Genomic DNA, 22,633 nt, shown 5'->3' with positions numbered 1-22,633 from the left:
ATCTAAGCCGTACGCAATTGTGCACATTTATGTCAATCTAACATATATTTGACCCTTTCCTTTTATCGTATATAAAATTAACTCAAAATAGATCATAGACCTAAAGGTAAGAGCTAAAACTATAAAACTCTTAGAACACTGGAGTGTGTCTTTATGACCATAGGGTAAGCAAAGGCTTCTAGATATGCACATGTGATAAAAAATAGATAAATTTGATTTCATTAAAATTAAAAAGTTTTGTGCTACAAATTATACTATCAAGAAAGTGATGAGGGGTAGACACCTGGTTGGCTCAGTTGGGGGAACTTGCGACTCTTGATCTTGAGACTGTGAGTTCGAGCCCCACTTTGGGAGTAGAGATTACTTCCAAAAAATAAAGTGATGGGAGAAAAGATTTAAAAATCATTTATTTGACAAGGAATGTACAACCAGAATATATAATGTTTATTGCTCAACAATGTATAAAAAGACAAATAATTAAAAAATGGATAAGGATCTGGGGCACCTGAGTGGCTCAGTTATCAGGAAAATGAAATAAAAACCTCAGTTAGATACCACTTCATAACTACTAGGGTGGTCACAATAAAAGAGAGTAAAAAGCAGTATTGGCACAGGCATAGAAAAATTGGAAGGTATGGGGCGCCTGGGTGGCTTAGTCAGTTAAGCGTCCGACTTTCGCTTAGGTCATGATTTCGCAGTTCGTGGGTTCCAGCCCCGCATCGGGCTCTGTGCTGACTGCCAGCTCAGAGCCTGGAGCCTGTTTCAGTCTGTGACTCCCTCTCTCTCGGACCCTCCCCCGCTCCCGCTGTCTCTCTTTCTCTCTCCTTGAAATAAATATAAAAAAAATTTAGAAAAAAAAAAGAAAAATTGGAAGGCATGGAAAATCGTATAGCAGCCTAGAAGAACAGTCTGTCAGTTCTTCAAAGGATTAAAAAAAGACCCAGCAATTCTCCTAGGTATATACCCAAGATAAATTAAAATATACATCTACACAGAAATTTGTACATGAATGCTTATAGTGACATTATTCACAATGAAAAAAATGATATATCCATACAGTAGAATATTATTCATCCATAAAAAGGACTAATATACTGATACACACTACAGTGCTACATGCATAAATACTAAGTGGAACAAGCCAGTCCCAAAAAGAATCACATATTGTATGATCTCATTTATATAAAATGTGTAGAATAGGCAATCTGTAAAGACAGAAAATAGATAGGTAGTTGCTGGGAGTTGGGAGAGGGTTAGGGAATGAGGAAGGAGTGTTAAGGGGTATGATGTTTCTTTTTGGGGTAGTGATACCTGCACAACTCTGTGACTGTATTAAAAGCCATTAAATTGTACATCTTAAATGGCTGAATTGTATGATATGGGAATATATCTTATTAAAGCTTTTGGAAAAACAAGTTGTAGGCCTATTAAAATTATAAATTGGCATAAAGAGTGATATAATTATAAGGTACACATACCCATTGTTGTCCTGATTGTTTGTAGCTTTCCTGATTACCATCTTCTGAGGAAGTATACCTAAACATCTACCTGCAGCAAAGACATGCTAGAAATACTGTACATATGATTTGGTTCTTGCTTGCTGCTTTCTATCACCTCATGTCTCTCAGTTCCTCTTTTCTTCTCCCCAAATGTTAAAGTCACAATTGTCTGGACAATATGATGGGCAGCAATAAACTTCTAAAGTTGTTATACAAAAGGGTCACTTTTTCACTTGGCTTGAAGTATCTTTCAGCTGACAAGTGGCTTCTTTTAGTAATTTCTATTCATGGCCCTGTTTTCTAAAAATCTGAACTTGTTAAAAAAACAAAATCTTTTGTATAGGTGGTATATATAATTAAATATTATTTAAGATTAAAGTAATTTAAAGATATATGGATGTGAATCAAGCCAGTAAGAATTAGATTTAAACTAAACTTGCTGTTTACTTGAAACATCTTTCTATATGTCACTCATATTTCTATATATTTTAGTTAGAAATCCTGTTACTCATATAATTTATAAAAGAAGCTAAGATGACTAAAAGGAAGTCTACAGATCTGAAAATGCTTTTCAGAATACAGAATACATTTTGAGTTCTTTCTGATAATATAACTAACAAGGTATATCGAATTTAAAACTGAAATCTCTGTATCCTGGGTGTGGTCATTAGTTTCCTCAGTCATTTTCACGTATAGTCTGGGAACTTTACACCTAGTTTCTCTTCTTTTTTTTTTTTTTTGCCTTCTTAATTTTAAGGGTGTTCAAGTGTCATTGGAGAAAAGATTTGGGCACTTACGTCCTATTATGATGAATTCATCTTCAATTGGCAACTAAGTCTTACCTATTGTAATTAGGTAAGACTTAATTTTTGTAATCTCATCTGCAAGCCATAAATATTTAAGAAAATCCTTAGCAACTCTCAGAAAGAGTCAGCTTAGATAGCAAGGGAAGGCTATTTTTAAAATGGTCATATTTGAGTAATTTAGCTTCTGTCTATGTCTATCATTGTCCCTTATCTCCTAGTAAGGCCCACCCTTTTATTGGGTAAATGTATGCTTTTGATGTATTATGCCCCAGAGTGACATTTTTCTTAATTCCAAAACTTCTATGGTTTTCAGGACATCTGTAAGTATTTTTCTAAATTGGCCTGTAATTAGGGTCTGTGCTTTAAAAAATTTCGGACTTGTGATATTCAGTCCCAATTTCAAATATTCTATCCCGCTGTCAGACTGTTTCTCATTTTTCTAACGTATACCCCAAACCAATGCTGTAAACTGAAAGATGGAACATTAATAGAAGTATAATTCCATTCTCACTTATCCCATATACTTAGGAGAGTTATAAAATAAATATGGAAGATTTCTGTGGCAGTGTGGTCATTTTTAGTTAGTCTTAAATTGATAGAAGGAATGGTGGAGAAAACATTTGACTCTAAACTCAGTGGCAATGGCATTTTAATGGCAGATCAGAGATCCAAAAATATCTAGTCTTTATATAAGTTCTCCTAAGTAAATAATTGTAATTTTGTATATTGATAAACATATACTTTGAAGAAATATAATTTTGTAGCTTGATAAGTAATTTATAATAAAGTATGATTATAAATAAAGAAAATCAGCAGATTTATAACTTACTTTCATAAGTTATACCTAATGTGACCCATGAAGCCATATTATTCAAGTGCAGAAGTTGCTCAAGAACAAAGTTATTCTCTTCTTCATTTCGAATACTCAGAACATGTGATTTTGGATCTGTTAAATAAAAAAAAAGTTGATGATTTTAATAATTACTTATCTAGAATTCCTTGATAGATTTAGAAAATTTTATTTCCTAGTTTAATAAACTTTAAAACAATATTGAAAAATAAGACAGATGTATAAATTAAAACTATCTCATTGTACTAAAATGAATAGATTAATAAGTCTTCAAATATTTTGATGTTAAATTTGGACATTCTGATGTCAATTATAGACTAGTGTAAAACTAGTAGCTGAGTAGAGAATTTAAAACATTGATTAACTTCACTTTTCCCCCATTTAAATCTTATTTTAAATTGGTACAAATTTATATTGGTAAAGACACACTGTCAAAAACTATAGTGAATAAAACCTCTTGGCTGGTCTATATGATAGTTCTTTTTTTTCCTTATAGAGCACTCTTATATTAGGGTTATAAAAGTTTAATATTTCCCAAAGGGTCTTCCTCAGAAAATTAGCAAGAATTTCTCAGAAAAAGACTAGATGGATAAAAATATCACAAACATTAATTAAACAAAGTTAAACTAGTTCATTTATGCCTGTATTTCTTAAAGTTTATGCAAAATGTCTAAAAGGAAGCAATGACATGTAGTGTTTCTCAATCTTGCTCTTTTTCAAAGGATTCTTTCTTGTAGACTATCTCTCAAGACTAGTTTCTACAGAGCACACTTTTGGTAATAATAGTTTGATATTTTCCATAAGAACTTCCCACACACCAAAACCCATAAAATACCTAGGAATAAACATAACCAAAGAGGTGAAAAATCTATACACTAAAAACTACAGAAAACTGATGAAGGAAATTGAAGAAGACACAAAAAAATGGAATAATATTCCATGCTCCTGAATAGGAAAAACAAATATCATTAAAATGTCAGTAATACCCAAAGCAATCTACATATTCAATGCAATCCCTCTCAAAATAACACGAGCATTCTTCACAGAGCTAGAAGAAACAATCCTAAAATTTGTACGGAACCAGAGAAGACCCCAAAAAGCCAAAGCAATCTTGAATAAGAAAACCAAAGCAGGAGACATCACAATCCCAGACTTCAGGCTGTATTACAAAGCTGTGGTTATCAAGACAGCATGGTACTGGCACAAGAACAGACACTCAGATCAATGGAACAGAACAGAGAACCCAGAAATGGGCCCACAAATGTATGGTCAACTCATCTTTGACAAAGCAGGAAAGAATATTCAATGGAATAAAGACAATCTTTTCAGCAAGTGGTGCTGGGAAAACTGGACAGCGACATGCAGAAAAATGAACCTGGATCACCTTCTTACACCATACACAAAAATAAATTCAAAATGGATGAAAGACCTAAATGTAAGACAGGAAACCATCAAAATCCTCAAGGAGAAAGCAGGCAAGAACCTTTTCGACCTTGGTTGCAGCAACATCTTACTCAACATGTCTCCAGAGGCAAGGGAAACAAAATAAAAAATGAACTATTGGGACCTCATCAAAATAAAAAGCTTCTGCACAGCAAAGGACACAATCAGCAAAACTAAAAGGCATCCGATGGAATGGGAGAAGATATTTGCAAATGACATATCAGATAAAGGGTTGGTATCCAGAATCTATAAAGAACTTATCAAACTTAACACCCAAAAAGCAAATAATCCATTGAAGAAATGGGCTAAAGACATGAACAGACACTTTTCCAAAGAAGACATCCAGATGGCCAACAGACACATGAAATGATGCTCAACATCGCTTATCATCAGGGAAATACAAATCAAAACCACAATGAGATACTACTTCACACCTGTCAGAATGGCTAAAATCAACAACTCAGGCAACAACAGATGCTTGTGAGGATGTGGAGAAAGAGGATCTCTTTTGCACTGCTAGTGGGAATGCAAACTGGTATAGCCACTCTGCAAAAGAGTATGGAGATTCCTCAAAAAATTAAAAATAGAACTACCCTATGACCCAGCAATTGCACTCCTAGGCATTTATCCAAGGGATTCAGGTGTGCTGTTTCAAAGGGACACATGTACCCCAATGTTTACAGCAGCACTATCAACAGTAGCCAAAGTATGGAAAGAGCCCAAATGCCCATCGATGGATGGATAGATAAAGAAGATGTGGTATATATATATACAATGGAGTATCACTCGGCAATCAAAAAGAAGGAAATCTTACCATTTGCAACTACGTGGGTGGAACTAGAGGGTATTATGCTAAGCGAAAGCAGTCAGTCAGAGAAAGACAAATATCACATGACTTCACTCAATGAGGACTTTAAGATACAAAACAGATGAACATAAGGGAAGGGAAGCAAAAATAATATAAAAACAGGGAGGGGAACAAAAATATAAGAGACTTAAATATGGAGAACAAACAGAGGGTTACTGGAGGGGTTTGGGAAGGGGGATGGGCTAAATGGGAAGGAGCTTTAAGGAATCTACTCTTGAAATCATTGTTGTACTATATGCTAACTAACTTGGATGTAAATTTTAAAAAGTTAATTAAAAAAAAATGAACTTCCCACAGTTCCCAGGTCTACTGCAGAGAAGTCATAAAGCCTCAGTGGATCTCACGGGGAATATCTGAAGAGTCCTGAGAGTTACAAGTGTGAAATACGCATTTCTTTTAAGCAGAGCTTTTCTTTGCTTTTTATTACTTACCTGAGATTTCAGCCACCCACGTTTGCCTATTTTCACTTTGCCTGCAGCCTAGCTTGGTTGAACACCTAGTTCTCTGCTTGTTAGTGTCATTTTTGTGTCTTTTAAAGTAGAACTCATTTTGTTTATCCATGTAAAGACAGACTAGTTCTCTAATGGATAGGTAAAGAAATAACTCCTATATTATCCATTTTAACTAAACACAGATTTTAATACTTTTTGTTGATCATGTAGAAATTAGAAGATGAGTATTTTTGAAATCTAGTCACTAGTACTAATTAAAAATATTTGTAACACATTCGGGTGAGAATTGCTTTTTTAATGAATAAATGCAATGACCACATAAGATACTTACTCAGATTCTGGCATGTAGAATGAGCTTCATCTGGTGTTACTGACTTATATTTAGTCTTTCCTATCATGAAATTGTAGCAACAGTTCTGAAATGGTATCCACGGAGTCGACAGAACAGGAGATGGACACTGGACACTGTCAACCGGTTTGATCTCTTTTTCAGTCTCATCTAAAAAAATGACAATCGTAAGAATTCTAATTTTAGATGTAAATTTAAATCCTGTTCAGAGTAATTAGACTTGATTTGTAGGAAATATTCAGGAAGCCAATAAATAATAGCCAAATGATGTTTGTTCTGTTTATACTCAAATATAATGTGACCTCTTAACTGGGTTTCTGTAGGAAGGAGTTTATTTAACATAATTACTTTCCTCTGCTGTGGAATGAGTGAGAGAATATAAAACATGAAGTGCTATTAAGCTAAATGTCTTTCTGTCTTCCAGTATTACCAAACCTCAAAAACAAGGGGCAACCTCAGAGACTATACAAGGATATTAATAATAGGCACCTAACTATTACTTTGAGAACTCATCTTCAAGTTTCTGGTTACTGGTATCTTCTCTAACTTTAATTTTTTTAATGTTTATTTACTTTTAGAGAGAGAGAGCAAGCACAAGCGATAGAGAGGCAGAGAGAGAGAGAGAGAGAGAGAGAGAGAGAGAGAGAGAATCCCAAGCAGGCTTCGTGCTATCAGCAGAGAGCTGATGCAGGCCTCCCTCCCTCTCCTTAACTATTTTTTCCCTTCCCCTCCCCCATGGTCCTCTGTTAAATTTCTCCTGTTCCACATATGAGTGAAAACATATGATATCTGTCCTTTTCTGCCTGACTTATTTCACTTAGCGTAACACCCTCAAGTCCCATCCACATTGCTTCAAATGGCCAGATTTCATTGTTTCTCGTTGCCATGTACTATTCCATTATATACATAAACCACATCTTCTCAATCCATTTGCCAGTTGATGGACATTTAGGCTCTTTCCATGATTTGGCTATTGTTGAAAGTGCTGCTATGAACATTAGGGTACATGTGCCCCTATGCATCAGTAGTCCTGTATCCCTTGGGTAAATTCCTACCAGTGCTATTGCTGGGTCATAGGGGAGTTCTATTGTTAATTTTTTGAGGAACCTCCACACTGTTTTCCACAGGGACTGCACCAGTTTACATTCCTACCAACAGTGTAGGAGGGTGCCCATTTCTCCACATCCTCGCCAGCATCTAGAGTCCTCTGATTTGTTCATTTTAGCCACTGTGACAGGCGTGAGGTGGTATCTCAGTGTGGTTTTGATTTGTATTTCCCTGATCATGAGGGATGCTGAGCATGGTTTCATGTGTCTGTTGGCCATCTGGATGTCCTCTTTAGAGAAGTGTCTGATCATGTCTTCTGCCCATTTCTTCACTGGATTATTTGTTTATCAGGTGTGGAGCTTGGTGAGTTCCTTGTAGATTTTGGATACTAACTCTTTATCCAATATGTCATTTGCAAATATCTTTTCCCATTCCATTGGTTGCCTATTAGTTTTGCTGATTGTTTCCTTTGCCGTGCAGAAGCTTTTTATCTTGATGAGGTCCCAATAGTTCATTTTTGCTCTTGATTCCCTTGCCTTTGGACATGTGATGAGTAAGAAATTGCTGCAGTTGAGGTAAAGGAAGTTGTTTCTTGCTTTCTCCTCTAGGGCTTTGATGGTTTCCTGTCTACATTCATGTCCTTCATCCATTTTGAGTTTATTTTTGTGTATGGTATAAGAAAGTGGTCTAGTTTCATTCTTATGCATGTTGCTGTCCAGTTCTCCCAGCACCATCTGTTAAAGAGGCTGTCTTTTTTCCATTGGATACTCTTTCCTGCTTTGTCAGAGATTAATTGGCCATACATCTGTGGGTCCAATTCTGAGTTTTCTATTCTATTCCATTGGTCTATGTGTCAACACAGATATATTCTACTCAAAGCCAACAAACAGATTTAATATGCAGTAGAAACTATCTAGTATATCTCCCAGCTTGCAACGATTCCTTTTGGGAAGTAATATTTTCTTTCTACAGCAAACACACAAATGTGGGCCCCTGGCAGTTGTAAAACCACTTTACTCTGACTCAACTAGAGACTGCATACCTCACTAGGCATATCAGATTCTCTCTAAGAATTTGGGAAGTGTAAATTAGGGATAGTCAATTCATCTCTAGTTATGGCTATAATTGAAAGCTCGGGAGCTGCCATGTTTTACCATGCACAGAGAGAAGCAGAAAGTATATAAAAAGAAGAGTGCAGATCCACAGAGAGAAACATAAAGGGTAGGTGGAAGACAGTTATCTCTGGGTTCCAGATTCCATTCAGTTTCTGATTCCCATTCCTCATGAGGCTCAGCTATATCCTTATTTTTGAGGATGTAAGTGTCCCTTTGGCTTAAGCTGGCTTGAGCTTGCAAACAAATGAATCTTAGCAGTGACTCTTAAAAAGAAAGATTAGTTGTTGATAATAAGAATTACTAAAAATAATTCCTACAAATATGAACTTTCTATAGAACACAAACACAAAATATAAACAAAATGAGGGTAACAGGGATTTAAAACTCAAAGGTCAAGTACCATTGTCAACTGACAAAAATAAAGATATAACATGGATAAAACAATAAATCAATAACAAAGTGTTTAATATATACTAATTCTACCTGAATACAAATTTTTGCAACAAATTTTGTTGTAGAAAAGGACATGATTATTATTTCAAAACCAGAGTTTACAAAACCACCCTCCATAAATTAAAATATTTAAAATTAGCATACTTCCTGGATAGTAGCAAATAGCACCTGGTTGCTTATGTTCACAATCAGATGTTTTCCAGAATCCATCAGTGTCTAATATTACACAGTCTTCAAGTTGCTTATTATTTTCAATCCAGCGACTAAATTGAAGATGTTTCCCATCTGACCAGCCATAGTTGAGTTCATCCTATAAGCAGCAGAAATACAGTTCAAGTGGGAATACTTCACTTTATCTCCTTTGTATTATATTACCCTCTTGCTCAATCTAATAACTTTTAATTTTATCTTATATTTAGCACATAGTTACATAGCACTTACCATGTGCCAGGCACTGTTCTAAGTGCTTTGCAAAGATTAACTTACTTAATCTTCCTAACAACCATGTGAGATAGGAACTATTACATTTATTTCACAGATGAGGAAACTGAAGGTATGTAGTGTGCCCAAAGTCACATAGAATGAATACTGCAGTGCTGGGATTCTAATCCAGGCCATCAGGCACGAGAGTCCATGGCCTGAGCCATTATGCTAGGCTGCCTCACACTTAATTGGAACTGTTCATTGTTGGAAGTCAGAAAAACAATTATGTAGTAGTGGAAAGAACATAGGCTCTGGAGCTAAGCATATCTAGTTTTGAATTCTGGCTCAGCCCCTTATTAGTTATTGATTTTAGTTTACCTTGCCAGATTTCCATCCCCTCATCTATTAAACAAATATGACCCTTAACCTCTCAGGGCTAGAATTAGTGGGGTAACGTGTAAAACATGTAACTCTATGGCCAACTGGTACACAGAAAGAACTATATAAATGTTAGCTCTCTCCCTTCTAACTCTGACTCAGGCTTTGCGGATCTCACACTGCTGTTTTTATACTTGTCTTTATCGAAAAGCTTCCTCATTCACTAACTTCTATTGTGAACTAAAAGTCAGTGAACATCTATCTTTACATCCTGACAAGGGTTTGACCAAACACCATCTTGAGAGAGGCTTTACAAAATAGGTACAAAAGTCTAGGGTACAGACCTGTTTGAGCTTCCCCAAGGTGCTGCTAGAGCACCAGCCCTTATACAGTGACCCAGTGAATTAAGCTGTCCTGAGGCCCAAGGTGATTCTGTATCACTGGTATATTTGGAATATTGGGCAAAGGCCACACACTGTATCCTTATTGAACCATAAATAGCAAAGATGTTCAGGCTTCAACACCACCAAGTATTTCATTCTGAAAACTGTTTCTCCCCCCAGAGTTCTAGTTGTAACCTTGTGGCCTAAGCCCCATGGCCTCAAATGTGCTCCTTTGGCCAAGGGATGTTTCTTGTACTTAGTATTACCCTGGATTCCTTCACCTTTGTTGCACTCACACTAACCCAGGAATCTGGGCTTTTGGACCTTCTATTCCTCATAGATAAATCACCACCCCCTCAATCTCTGCTGAATGTGATCTCTCTTTATTAAGACTGTAAGTGCCTCTTTACTAAATTCTTGACCTTAATTGAAATTAATTAAAACCTGTCTTTTCCAAAGGAATAAGTTCCTTTCAATACCCAGGGGGAAGGCTGTTTATTTTTCCATTCTCAGATACCACAGGACTAGGAGAATGGGATAACTCTTTCAGTCATTTCCTTTGAGGTTATGCAAGCTCCCAGATTCCATGCCTCTCTCTGACATTCACTGAGGACTTGCCTCTCTGTTCCCACCTGATATTCATTGAAGAGATACCCCAATGGTCCAACCATTGACTTACAGACATTAATGTTCATGTGGATGATTCACCCAGTTCCCAAGCCTTCTTAACTTCCTCTTTTTCTATATGCTTACAATCTACGTACGTGAGTGACCCACTGCCACTGCCACACTCCAAACTTTAGATAAATAACCCAGAACTGCCGCCGGCCTTAGTTCAGGCCAACATCATTTCCTGCATGAATTTCTATAAGAAATCTCTAGACTATTCACTTCCTTACCCACCCTCTGCCAGTATAATTCTTCTTAAGTAAAAATCTGATATTGTCACTACCAGGCTTAAAATCTTTAAATACCCTTCTGTTGCTTTCAATGTAAAATGTATCCAGTCCATGTTCCAAAGATTTAAGGCACTTTATGCAAATACATAATAAACAGCCACATAGAATATGTTAAAGAGTGAAAGGAAAAAGAGAAACATAAGTACAAATAGAAAATAGGATAAGAAATAAGGTCAAAATCCTTAAGTGGCAAGTAACAAGTAACAAAACAGTATGATTCAATCTTAAAAATATACATGTGTACATAGAAAAATCTTGAGGGATATATACCAGATTATTAAATCATATTTATCACTAGGTACGGTGATTATAGATGATTCTCATTTTCTTTTTAAAAAATTTACTATAAATTTACAAATTTTCTACAGGGACAGTATTGCTTTTGTTTCAAAAGGTTAAAGGTGATTGAAACTAGGAAATGTAATAACTTATTACTACCCTCACAAGAGACACAATGATGGGTTTCACATAGTCCCAAACAATGAAGAGGAAATAAATGAATACAATGTTATGAAAGAACTGATAAAGTAAGTCTTGAAAACCAGTTCAAGCCAATGATCTGGCTTGACCTGGAAGTCTTAGAGAAACCATTATTCAAGCAATTTCTAAATACTAAGCTTCTAGAAAATGCTAGTGGTAATGAATCAAACAAAGTAATGTTTACTTCTGAGTCTATTTTAAATTTTTTCACCCATTCTCGAGTTTGACTCTGGGTGTGTACTAGGACTAAATCACTGTCAATCACATTTTTTCCATGCAGTGCTAAAACCATTTTGGTATATGCCACATTGGTATACTGAGGGTTTTCCCAAGGTATATATAACTTAGGTTTGCTTCACAATGCAATGTACTCTTCTGTCTTTCTCTGTCAATTACCCTCTCTCTGAAAGTAGAGAATACTGGTTTAGGTAACATTTATCTAACTAGGGCTTCACCAGTCATGCACTGTGCAGATGCAGGGGGCAGAGTTCACAATCTTTGTAAATGGCACCCCCTATGCAGAGTATAATGTATGCAGCCTCACATACCAGCCCTATATCTTCCCCTTCAATACATCTCAGTGAGCAGAGTATCAGATTATTATATAGAAGACCTAGAATGGAGGCAAAAGTGACCTACAGTGCTGTCAGAAATACTACAGCCTTATTTATTATTTTTTTACTATAGCTTTATTGAAAAAAAACTTATTAATTATAGCTAAATGCTTCAGAAGCATAAATATTCCTGCTTATGTGACATGTTTGTAGCCTAGCATTGGGAATTAGCAGGAGACTAGTATTCTTTGCTGGGCTGTGAAATGAACTAGAAGTATTCAAGACATCCATCCAGGATCAGGGCTTGAGCTGTGGTGAAACACTACGCTAATCTCCTTTTAGAGAGGCTTAATTTTACTCTGCTGATTCTGAAAAGGATAAAAAGACTCTTCATCAGAAACCACAGTACTTCTGCACACTGAACCCCATCTGATTTTTTAATTCTTCTCTTCCCCTCTTCTTTTCATTGGCTGGGGAGAGCTGGCAGTTCCTGCTTCCAGCTCAATCTTTTACTAGAATGAAAAGAAGTACTCATCCACATACGTCCACTAGAACTTCTTCTTAATCTAAACAATAAAGCACCAGATCTTTCAACAGTGGAAAGATGACTGCCACTAAAAATTATGCACTTCATGAAATCTACTCACTGGAGTAAGATTTTACAATCTCTGTGTTCTTTAGTCTGATATGAGAAATGCTGCATGCAACAAAAATTTCACATTCCGTCACCCAATGCTGGCAGTTGGGACTGAAAACTTACGTCTCGACTGGAGAGTCCAATCCATAAAGAAGAGTTATGAAGGGCCGTCTGTACAGTTAGGAAGGCCTGCTGGTAAGGGTCTGTGATGCTCACCAGGTGCATGTTTTCTTTCTGACACTCCGTCAGAGCATCAAACCAAGTCAGACTCTTCGGGATTATTTTGTACAAATTATTTAGATACTTTATAGTGTCTGAAGTATTCTGCAAGGTCTGTCTGCTTTCAATTTCTGTGTGTAAAAGAAAAAAAACCACAAAAACCATCCATTCTGCAAGGTGTGGGACATTCCTTCATTTCTCCATAAATACTTTAGATATTACTTATCTATTCATTTATTTTAGATTTTGGTTGGGAGAACCAGGTATGTCTTGCTGTGTACCTTAGGTAATATGTGTGAGGCACATCTTTTTTTTTCTAAAACTGGAACAAAATTCTGTTTTTGTTGATTTGATTTAGGAACAAAAAAAGGTATAAGTAAAAGTAGGCTGCAATCAGATTACCATTTCAGGTTGGTGTCAAATATCTCCTTTGTTTGAACTCCTTCAACAAGAGAAGGTGTTAGGTGTTCCCTTAAAAAGTTTTCATCGGGAAGAGCTCCCGTGAAAAAAATGAACAAAACAACCCATGAGAGGATATATTGAATTATTGCTTTATACTGCTTCCCTGAATAAAGCAGTTACTAAACAGTATGAGGCAAATGAGCATAACTTAATTTAACAAAAAGTTCTTTAGAAGTACATGGATTATCTACTTGAGGTTCTCATTACATGACAAACTTTTATTTATTTTTTTTTACCTTTATAGAGCNCCATGGTATAGATAAACCACACCTTCTTGATCCATTCATCTGTTGATGGACACTTAGGCTCTTTCCATGTTTTAGCTATTGTGGAGAGTGCTGCTATGAACACATGACAAACTTTTAAAAATTTTATTTGTTTGTTTATTTATTTTTATTGGGGGGGGGCAGAGGGAGAGTAAGAATCTTAAACAGGCTCCACGCTCAGCACAGAGCCTAACACAGGGATCAATCCTACGGCCCTGGGATCATGACCAGATCTCAAATCAAGAGTTGGATGCTTAAGTTGCTGAGCCACCCAGATGTCCCAAAAGGTTTCTTATTTTTTCAAATCATTTATTAAGACCATTGTGATCAATGAAAACAATGTGATACTTTATAAAAACATCTTTTTGAAAATATGGATGATTCTAATTAAAAAAATTTTTAACATTTATTTATTTTTGAGAGACAAAGAACACAAACAAGGGAGGGGCAGAGAGGGAGACACAGAATCCAAAGCAGGCTCCAGATTCAGAGCTGTCAGCACCAATACTTAATTTTGATATTTAATTAGATAAAGAAATGACACATAAAAAAGTAACATTCCGTTTGAGATAATCTGACTCACTGAACCAATATGAATTTAGCTATGTGGAAATTTTAGGGAAGCTATATGTTTACGAATTAATATTATATCATTTAATTAATTGTTAATTAAATTAAGAGTAATTAAATTAATGATTAATTAATTAGGATTTTTGTGAAAAAGTACTGTATATATCTAACAGCGTAAAGTACCATAGTTATCTGATAATAATTTTTACCTGAATATTTCTGACAGAGAGACAGAGTGTGGTATTCACTGCAGGAAGTAAAATTCCATGTCCCAGTATAAGGTGACTTTTGGAGGTTGAGCATTAGAGCACAGTAGTATTGGGACTCTTCCTCAAATATCTAAACAAAAGGCAAATATGTACAATAATCATGAAACTAACTGCCTGAAGATCCCAGCAAGAGAACTTTATATTCCAAATTGAATTTTCCTCCTGTAAAAATTCCATTAAGGAGCTGGCCATGAAATCACAAGAAAATCCTCAAAAACTTCCAAAGCATGGGAAAATGCCAATTAACTTTAGAAATTATAAAACAAAACAGTGGCAATATTTTAAACATAAATTCTAAACAGATAAAGAAAATCTGGTACAAGTAAGATTAAAACAGAATTATAGTAATATTTAACACTCTGCTATCATTCTTGACATTTCAAAGCAAAAAAGTAATGATTGTTAATTCAATTTATTAGATGTTTATAAAATTTTTATGATGACAAACTGTATACTACACAACAGAGAACTCACCTTAGAGCTTTGATCCTTACTAGTCACTATAAAAACATCCATAAATATCTATTTAGATTTCATTCTCTGATCACAAATCAATAATAGTAGGTATGAAAATTTATTCAAAGTATATTGTTCCTATATTTTTGTATGCTTGAAGCATATCACACACTTAGAAAAATAAGAAAAGTAAGCTTATCCTAGGAGTTACAGATTTTATAAAAACACATAGACACATGCTACACAATACACACTGGACCAAAACTGAAATAAAATAATTATAGGAAAGAATAATATCACAAGGGATATGCATTACACTTTTTATAGAGGTAAACATGTATTATTATTATTATTATTAAGTGTTTTATTTGAGTATAGTTGACACACAATGCTACATTAGTTTCAGGTATACAACATAGTGATTTGCTTCCCTGTATGTTACGTTATGCTTACCACACATGTACCTACCATCTGTCACCATACAATTCACTTATAATATCATTGACTATAATCCCTGTGCTGTAACTTATTCATTCTGTAACTGAAAGCCTGTATCTTTCTTTCCCTTTTACCCAGTTTGCCCATCCTCCCACTCCTCTTCCTCTGGTAACCCTCAGTTTGTTCTTTGAACAGTTTGTTCTCTGTGTTTATAGGTCTGATTCTGCTTTTTGTTTTTTTATTCATTTGTTTTTTCATATGAGTGGTTTCCTTATATGAGCAAAATGGTATTTGTCTTTCTCAGTCTGACTTATTTCCTTTAGCATAATACCTTCTAAGTCCATTCATGTTGTCGCAAATGGCAAGATCTCATCCATTTTTAAGTTGTGTAGTATTTGTGTGTGTGTGTGTATACCACATTACATTTTCCATATCCATTTATCTATCAGTGGATACTTAGGTTGCCTCCATATGTTGGCTATTGTAAATACTGATGTAATAAACATAGGAGTGTATATATCTTTTTGAATTAGTGTTTTGGATTTTGGGTGAATACCCAACAGTGGAATTCTGCAAATATATATTATTAAATGTATTCTGGTTTTTAAAGGAAAGTTGAACTAAGAATTGAGTACAGGAGATTAGAAAATGAATAAAAATATAACTCCAAGAAAGACAGGATAGAAAATGTAATATTTGTAAATGTACCTCAAGCAATAGAAGTAAAGGGTGGAGAGATGGAAAAGAAAGCCATAACACACCAATTTTGTAAAAATCTGAATAAAAAGTAAAAACATAATCAAAATAAGATATGGGGATTTAAAAAGATAATAGTATACACAATTTTATTCTAATACATTAGAAAATCTAAATGAGGGGTACCTGGCTGTCTCAGTTGGAAGAGCATGTGACTCTTGATCTTGGGGTTCTGAGTTCGAGCCCCATGTGGGATGTAGGGATTACTTAAAAAAGTTTTAAAAAATTAAAAAAAAAGAAAATCTAAATGAAGTATGCGACTTTCTTGAAAAATAAAATTAGCATAATTATTACAAGGAGAAGCAGAAAATCCAAAATGTACCAGAAACTTTGGAGGAAATTGAAAATTAATATTAATAGTTCATTTTAAAAACTATGCATCAGAGAGCTAAAAGCTTTAAATGGATTATCTATGTAATCCTCACATTGTATTGTAGGTATAACAGTGTCAGAATTTACAGATGAGGGGTGCCTGGGTGGCTCAGTCAGTTAAGTGACCGACTTCAGCTCAGATCATGATCTCACAGTCTGTGAGTTCAAGCCCTGCATCAGGCCCTGAGCTGTCAGAGCCTGCTTCAGATTCTGTGTCTCCCTCTCTATCTGTCCTTCCCCTGGTCACACTCTGTCTCTTTCTCTCTCTCTCAAAATTAAATAAACATTAAAAATTTTTTGAAAAATTTTACAGATGAAAAATTGAGGCTTAAGAAAAGTTAAGGGAACTTTCAAAGGCACATTAAATGACTGGATGGAATTCAAGCCCAGACAATGCAACTCTGGAGTTTAACCACTCAACCACTACACCAAATCTCTTTATTATTAAAGAATGATCTCTGAAGTGTATCATCACATGATTTTTTAGGTGCTTCCTTCAAACTTTCAGAGAAAGATAACTCTCTATGCTGAGTCATAATTTCAAAATACAAAGGCAGAAAGGTACCCAGTTCTTCTTATGAAGTTAATGTAATCAGAAAAAAAATCTGACCATATTGCATAAAAAAATTAAATCTATGAACAGAGATGAAAACATTCTCAAATAAAATTCTAATAAATCCAGTTCAGTATATTAGTAAAATATAATCCACTTTGAACAACTAGATTTTATGATAAGATGAAAATAGTTTAATTTAGCTATTATCACATTTTTAGTAGATGCTGGAAATAAGCATTAGAAAATTCAGTACTTATTCCTGAATAAAAATTTTAAATAAGCTAGTTATAGAATGATAAAACTTAAAAAAAGAGTAGGCATCATATATAACAATGAGAGACTTCAGACAGTCCAGAAAATCCAGAGCAAGTCTAGGATGGTGGTTATTACTTCTGGTAGTGCTACAGTTCTGGAAGTCTGACCATATGTAGTGAAGCATGGACAGGTGTTTGAAGATTATGATCATCTAATTAGGAAACCTCCAAAAAAATCTAGTGAAAAACTCTGAGAAGCAATAAGATGCTTTTAGGAAGACGGATGCCTATGAAATAAATATAGAAATATACCCAAACAATAGCTTTCTACTGTCAGTGAGAAAATCAAGAAAAAACCTGCTATTCTCAAGGCAATGAGACAGAATTACAAGAACTTCACTGAAGGCTCTGAAGGAAGACTTGAATAAATGGAGAGATATATTATACCATATTTTAAAATTGAAATGTTAATAAAAATATGTTAATTCTCCCTAAAATGTTATCAAATTCTCATTAGAAGTTTTTTAATTTAATGGTTTAGTTGGAAATTGACTAAATAATTATAGTTTGGAGGAATGGACAAAAATAGCTAAAGCTATTTTTAAAAGTATTTATAAATGATAACTATTCCTATTATATTTTTTAAAATATGGCAAATTATAGTATTTAGATTAGTGTTATAGCTATGAAAGAGCATATCGCATACAAACACATTTAATATATAAAGGAGGCATCCTATATTGTCTTTAACAGATGGAAGTGTATATAACAAACGATGTTAGACAGGATCAGGGAAATGCCTTAAGTATTCACTGACAACGTATACCACATACCATGGCTGTACCATGCTGTCAGGAAAAAAAAGGCAAAGAAAATATAAGCATATATTTAACTAACATTTATATGATGAGCTTTGTAATCNATTTAAATGTACACACAAGAAAAAATCAAAACTTATTTCTATAATATTTTTGGATTCAGAGTTTAAAAAATATACTGGAAAATTTTTAGTAAACACAAGAAACATAGACTTAGCATGTTTAATATTTACACAGTTATAATATCAATAAGAAATACATGAAGGCAAAAGAGAAATATATGAAGTTTGATAAATATTGGCAAAAAATAACATTTATACTTGATGAGATTCAAATTACTACTGAACTCATAGAAGTTTGTTTTCATTAGAATCAGAGAAATATAAACAAAAATATGATATATTAAATTACCAAATTAGCAAGAATTTTTAAAAGACAATGCCCCTTATAGGCAACATAGTAAAGTAGCTAAGAACACTGGTTCTGTGGACTCTTGGACCTAAGATTTAAATGTGACTCTGCACACGTGGCTGCATGATTGGGTGCAAGTTACATGACTCCTTCTGTTTTTACATTTGTAAGATAGAGGTGGAGTAATAGTCGTTTTCACATCTATTGTGCAGATTAAATCAAATAATGCATATGATGCATTAGCAAAGTACCTGACACATATTAGATGATCAACAAATGTTAGAAATTGTTAATATTCTGATATGGATAAAAGGGCCATCATAATATATTGCTAATAAAAATATAAACTCATACACCTTTCTGGAAAGCATTTGGTAATCAGAGCTTTATAACCACTTATATCTTTTGATTTGGCTATATGACTTCCAAAATATATCTTGAGGTAATCTGAAATATAATAAAAGATTATGCATAAAATGTTCATTGTAGCACTATTTATCATTGTGCAAAAATGGAAACAACCTAAATACTCTCACATATCTACCAAGAGATATTGTGTACTATTAAAATGCTTTTCAAGCATATCTTTTAATGGTATAAGAAACTATTTATTATATAGTACTAAACGAGAAAAGTAGAATAGTATATATACAATGGTATACAGACTGTGATTTTATCTATGGCAGAAAGATAATATATGAAAAAGCCTTAGAAGAAAAAATTCTGAAATACTTATTGTGATTTCCTAGATTAGGGTTCAAATATAGTTTGAGACTCATTTAGTAGGTTGTGACATCAATTCAGCAGATCTTGACTCACATATGTGATAACGAAATAGGATGGATAGGTGAAGAATAGTTTAGACTAGACTAGAAAGAAAATATCAGTGGATATATGCAGTCAGGGTAAGTACTGTTTCTTGAAACATCTGTTTCAATTCAATATTATATTTATATTCATGTACTTAACAGTAATTTAAATGTATTTCTTACTATGAGATTATGGTTGAAAACTTGAAAGCTACTGGCCTAAGTATAAGAAGGATCAGGGTTGACAGTTTTCTTTATTGCATTTACTCTTTGACAGCTTTCAGATTTTCTATAATAACCAAATGTTATTTTAATATTTACTTTGTACATAATTACATTTGACTCAGAGTTCCCTTTGCCACCAACATCTACCTTGAGCAAAGTTATACTGCATCAGGAACATCAACTGACTATTGTCCAGAACTATCTTTGGAATTTGACTTTAAAGTTAATTTCTTAATCTTTGCCATTGTGCAAAAGGTGGTTTATATCCGGCAAATAGGGAAGACAGAAGCAGTGGGCAGCAGAATCATGGTATAAGGTAACTATTGTTAACATAATGTTTTTTTTCCCCTCTACAGCTTCTTTATGTGTAGCTGTTAGCAGAAAATGATTACTAGTCACCAATTTTGTACTTTTGGCTCCAGGAGACAGCCCCAAGTTCCAAAATGTTAATAAAGCATTTATATGTGCTTCTATTTGCATCTTAGTACATGATGGTTTATTGTGGTTGTAAAATAAGTGGTATGGAATCTGAAGCTACTGTAAAAAAAACAAAACCAAAAAACTAGGGCATCTGCTTGAATGCTGGGGAACTCCTGTTCTTCTTGTGACAGTTTTATTGAGATATCACTCATAGGTGATAAACTTTATCCATTTAAAGCACACATTCTATAGTTCTTAGTATATTCAATTGTGCAACCATCACCTCCCATTCAATTTTAGAACATTTTTACCACCCCAAGAAGAAATGCCATACCCTTTGGGCATGACTTCCTATCCTTCTTTCCTCCACAGCCTCTGGCAATCACTAATCTACATTTTATCTTTAGATATGTGCCTGCTCTGAACATTTCATATAAGTGGACTCATAAAATAGACCTTTGTTCTTTTTTAAATATGTTTATTTGTTTATATTTATATTGAGGGAGAGAGAGCAGAGAGAGCACATGGGGGAGGGACAGAGAGAAGGAGAGAGAATCCCAAGCAGGATGCACACAATCAGCATGGAGCTCAATGCGGGGCTCAGACTCACAGACCATGAGATCATGCATGACCGGAACTAAAGCTGGACACTTAACCACCTGAGCCACTCAGGTGCCCCAATAGACCCTTGTTCTTATCTTAATCCAGTAATTTATGGAAGACTTGGGTATTCACAAACCTATACAGATTTCTGATTCAAAAAAACTTACGTTTGTTGGTATTTTCAGCCTCCAACCAACCAGTAATGGGTGAAAGTTAGTGTATGTCAGCTCCCTGTTATCTGTCCACTTGTTTACCCTTTCATAGGCAGTCCAGCGCAGACCAATCCATAAAGTAGCCTCCATATCCGGAAGCAAGGATGTAATAAAATCTGTCAGAAAGAGATTTTTTTTAAGGCATTTGACTTATTCAAATTAAACATATATTAAAAATGTTAATGGATATCTCTTGCTTATCTACAAAGATAGTCTTTTACCTATTATATAAAAAACTGGTTTAATAAGATTTAAAAATTTTTAGTTTATTTATTTAGTTTGAGAGCAAAAGAGAGAGAGAATGGGCAGGGGAGGGGCAGGGAGAGAGGGGGAGAGAGAAAGAATCCCAAGCAGGCTCCTCACTGTCATTGTAGAACCCGATGTGGGGCTTGAATCCACAAACCATGAGTTCACAACCTGAGCCAAAACCAAGAGTTGGATGCTTAACTGACTGAACCANCCCAAACTATCTGGGCTCCCCAGATCAGAATAAAAGTTGTTTCCAAAACAATTCTGCTACCTTGTTCTCTCTGGCTCAACACTGAAGGAAGAGTGCCACCATAGGTGTGACAAGTATCACTTGCTTGAGAAAATGTGAGAGACTTGGGTTTGATTTTGAGAAAACACTGCAAAAAAAAACACATATGAAGAATAAGATTCCAGACACAGGAGAGCTCACATAGTAGGTAAACATCTCATCTTTTAATTTTTTTTTTTTTTTTTTTTTTTTTTTTTAAAGAGAGAGAGAGAGCACAAGTTGGAGAGAGGGATAGAGGGAGAGGAGAGAGAATCTTAAGCAGGCTCCATATTCAGTGCAGATCCTGATTCAGGGCTCAGTCCCATGACTCTGGGATCATGACCTGAGCAAAAATCACAGATCATAGGTTTAAATGATTGAGCCACTCAGACACCCCATAAACATCTCATCTTTTAGAGGGCTGCTAATTTTTGGTCTCTGAGATATGAAAATTTGCAAAGTAGTACTATATGAATGCAAATCTCTACTTGCAATAGAAGCAACTAGAGTGGTCTATTAGTCAAACTTTTTTTTAAATCTCCCATTTATGGAGTGCTTTCCATGGGCTAAACAGTTTGCATAATATTATCTCATTTAATTCTCACAACAAAATGGGGGGAAACTGAGGCACAGGGCAATTAAATAACTTCTCCAATAAGTGAAATAGCCAGACAGTGGTATGCTCAGCATTTAGATTGTGTTCCATTTGACTTTGAAGGCTGCATTCCAAATCATTACCTCCTTATATAAAAATAAATATTTTAAAAGAAATCACCCCCCTTTCTTTTGGTAGGATATTTTAATTCAAAATTACATCAACTATGTACATTAATTTAGTCTTAGTACCTTGGGGAAAAAAGATTGTTCTAATTTTAAAATTAATATTTTAGCTTTAGTACAGAGGCTTTCAGTTGTCAGATACATATCTTCCTTTCCCTTTTTGATATTATGATCATGTTAGTATGGAATGGTATGCTCTGAACTGTGTTCCTTGAAACATTCTACAAAATACTTTGTTTCATCTTCTTTACAGACTGCAGTGGCCAATGAGCTATACATCATCGTCATCAGGTGGATTCTAGAAAAGACCTTAAAGAGAATGCCCTGAACTTGAGCTTGGACATTTTATGATGTTAAGAATGGCAGAGCAGAAAGACAAAAGGAGCCTAGTTTTGAAGATGTCATGGAACTTCCACACCAACCCCAGCCTGCTTATCATCAAACTTCTCTTATGTAAGAGAATAGATGTTTTAACATACTATAGCATACATCTCTCTACTTAGCATTTCCAAAGAGGTACATAT

The 22,633-nt window shown here is 34.7% G+C and overlaps 1 protein-coding gene across 1 annotated transcript in view; it reads right to left on the bottom strand.

The window, feature by feature from the left end:
• The window catches only part of LY75 (lymphocyte antigen 75), a 101,860-nt gene that overhangs the window by 14,400 nt on the left and 64,827 nt on the right, over positions 1-22,633 (bottom strand). Inside the window, exons 22-28 of the mRNA XM_077761010.1 lie at positions 21,333-21,438; positions 20,768-20,928; positions 14,423-14,552; positions 12,820-13,046; positions 9,027-9,192; positions 6,250-6,417; positions 3,135-3,251 (exon numbers count right to left, since the gene is read on the bottom strand). Coding sequence (XP_077617136.1) covers positions 3,135-3,251; positions 6,250-6,417; positions 9,027-9,192; positions 12,820-13,046; positions 14,423-14,552; positions 20,768-20,928; positions 21,333-21,438 — 1,075 coding nt within the window. The remainder of the gene's footprint in view (positions 1-3,134; positions 3,252-6,249; positions 6,418-9,026; positions 9,193-12,819; positions 13,047-14,422; positions 14,553-20,767; positions 20,929-21,332; positions 21,439-22,633) is intronic.

This window comes from Crocuta crocuta, unplaced genomic scaffold (genome assembly GCF_008692635.1).
Source record: "Crocuta crocuta isolate KB4526 unplaced genomic scaffold, BGI_CrCroc_1.0 scaffold153, whole genome shotgun sequence".
NCBI lineage: Eukaryota > Metazoa > Chordata > Mammalia > Carnivora > Hyaenidae > Crocuta > Crocuta crocuta.
The sequence above is the reverse complement of the archived record's forward strand: the minus strand, read 5'-3'. Positions and strand labels throughout refer to the sequence as shown.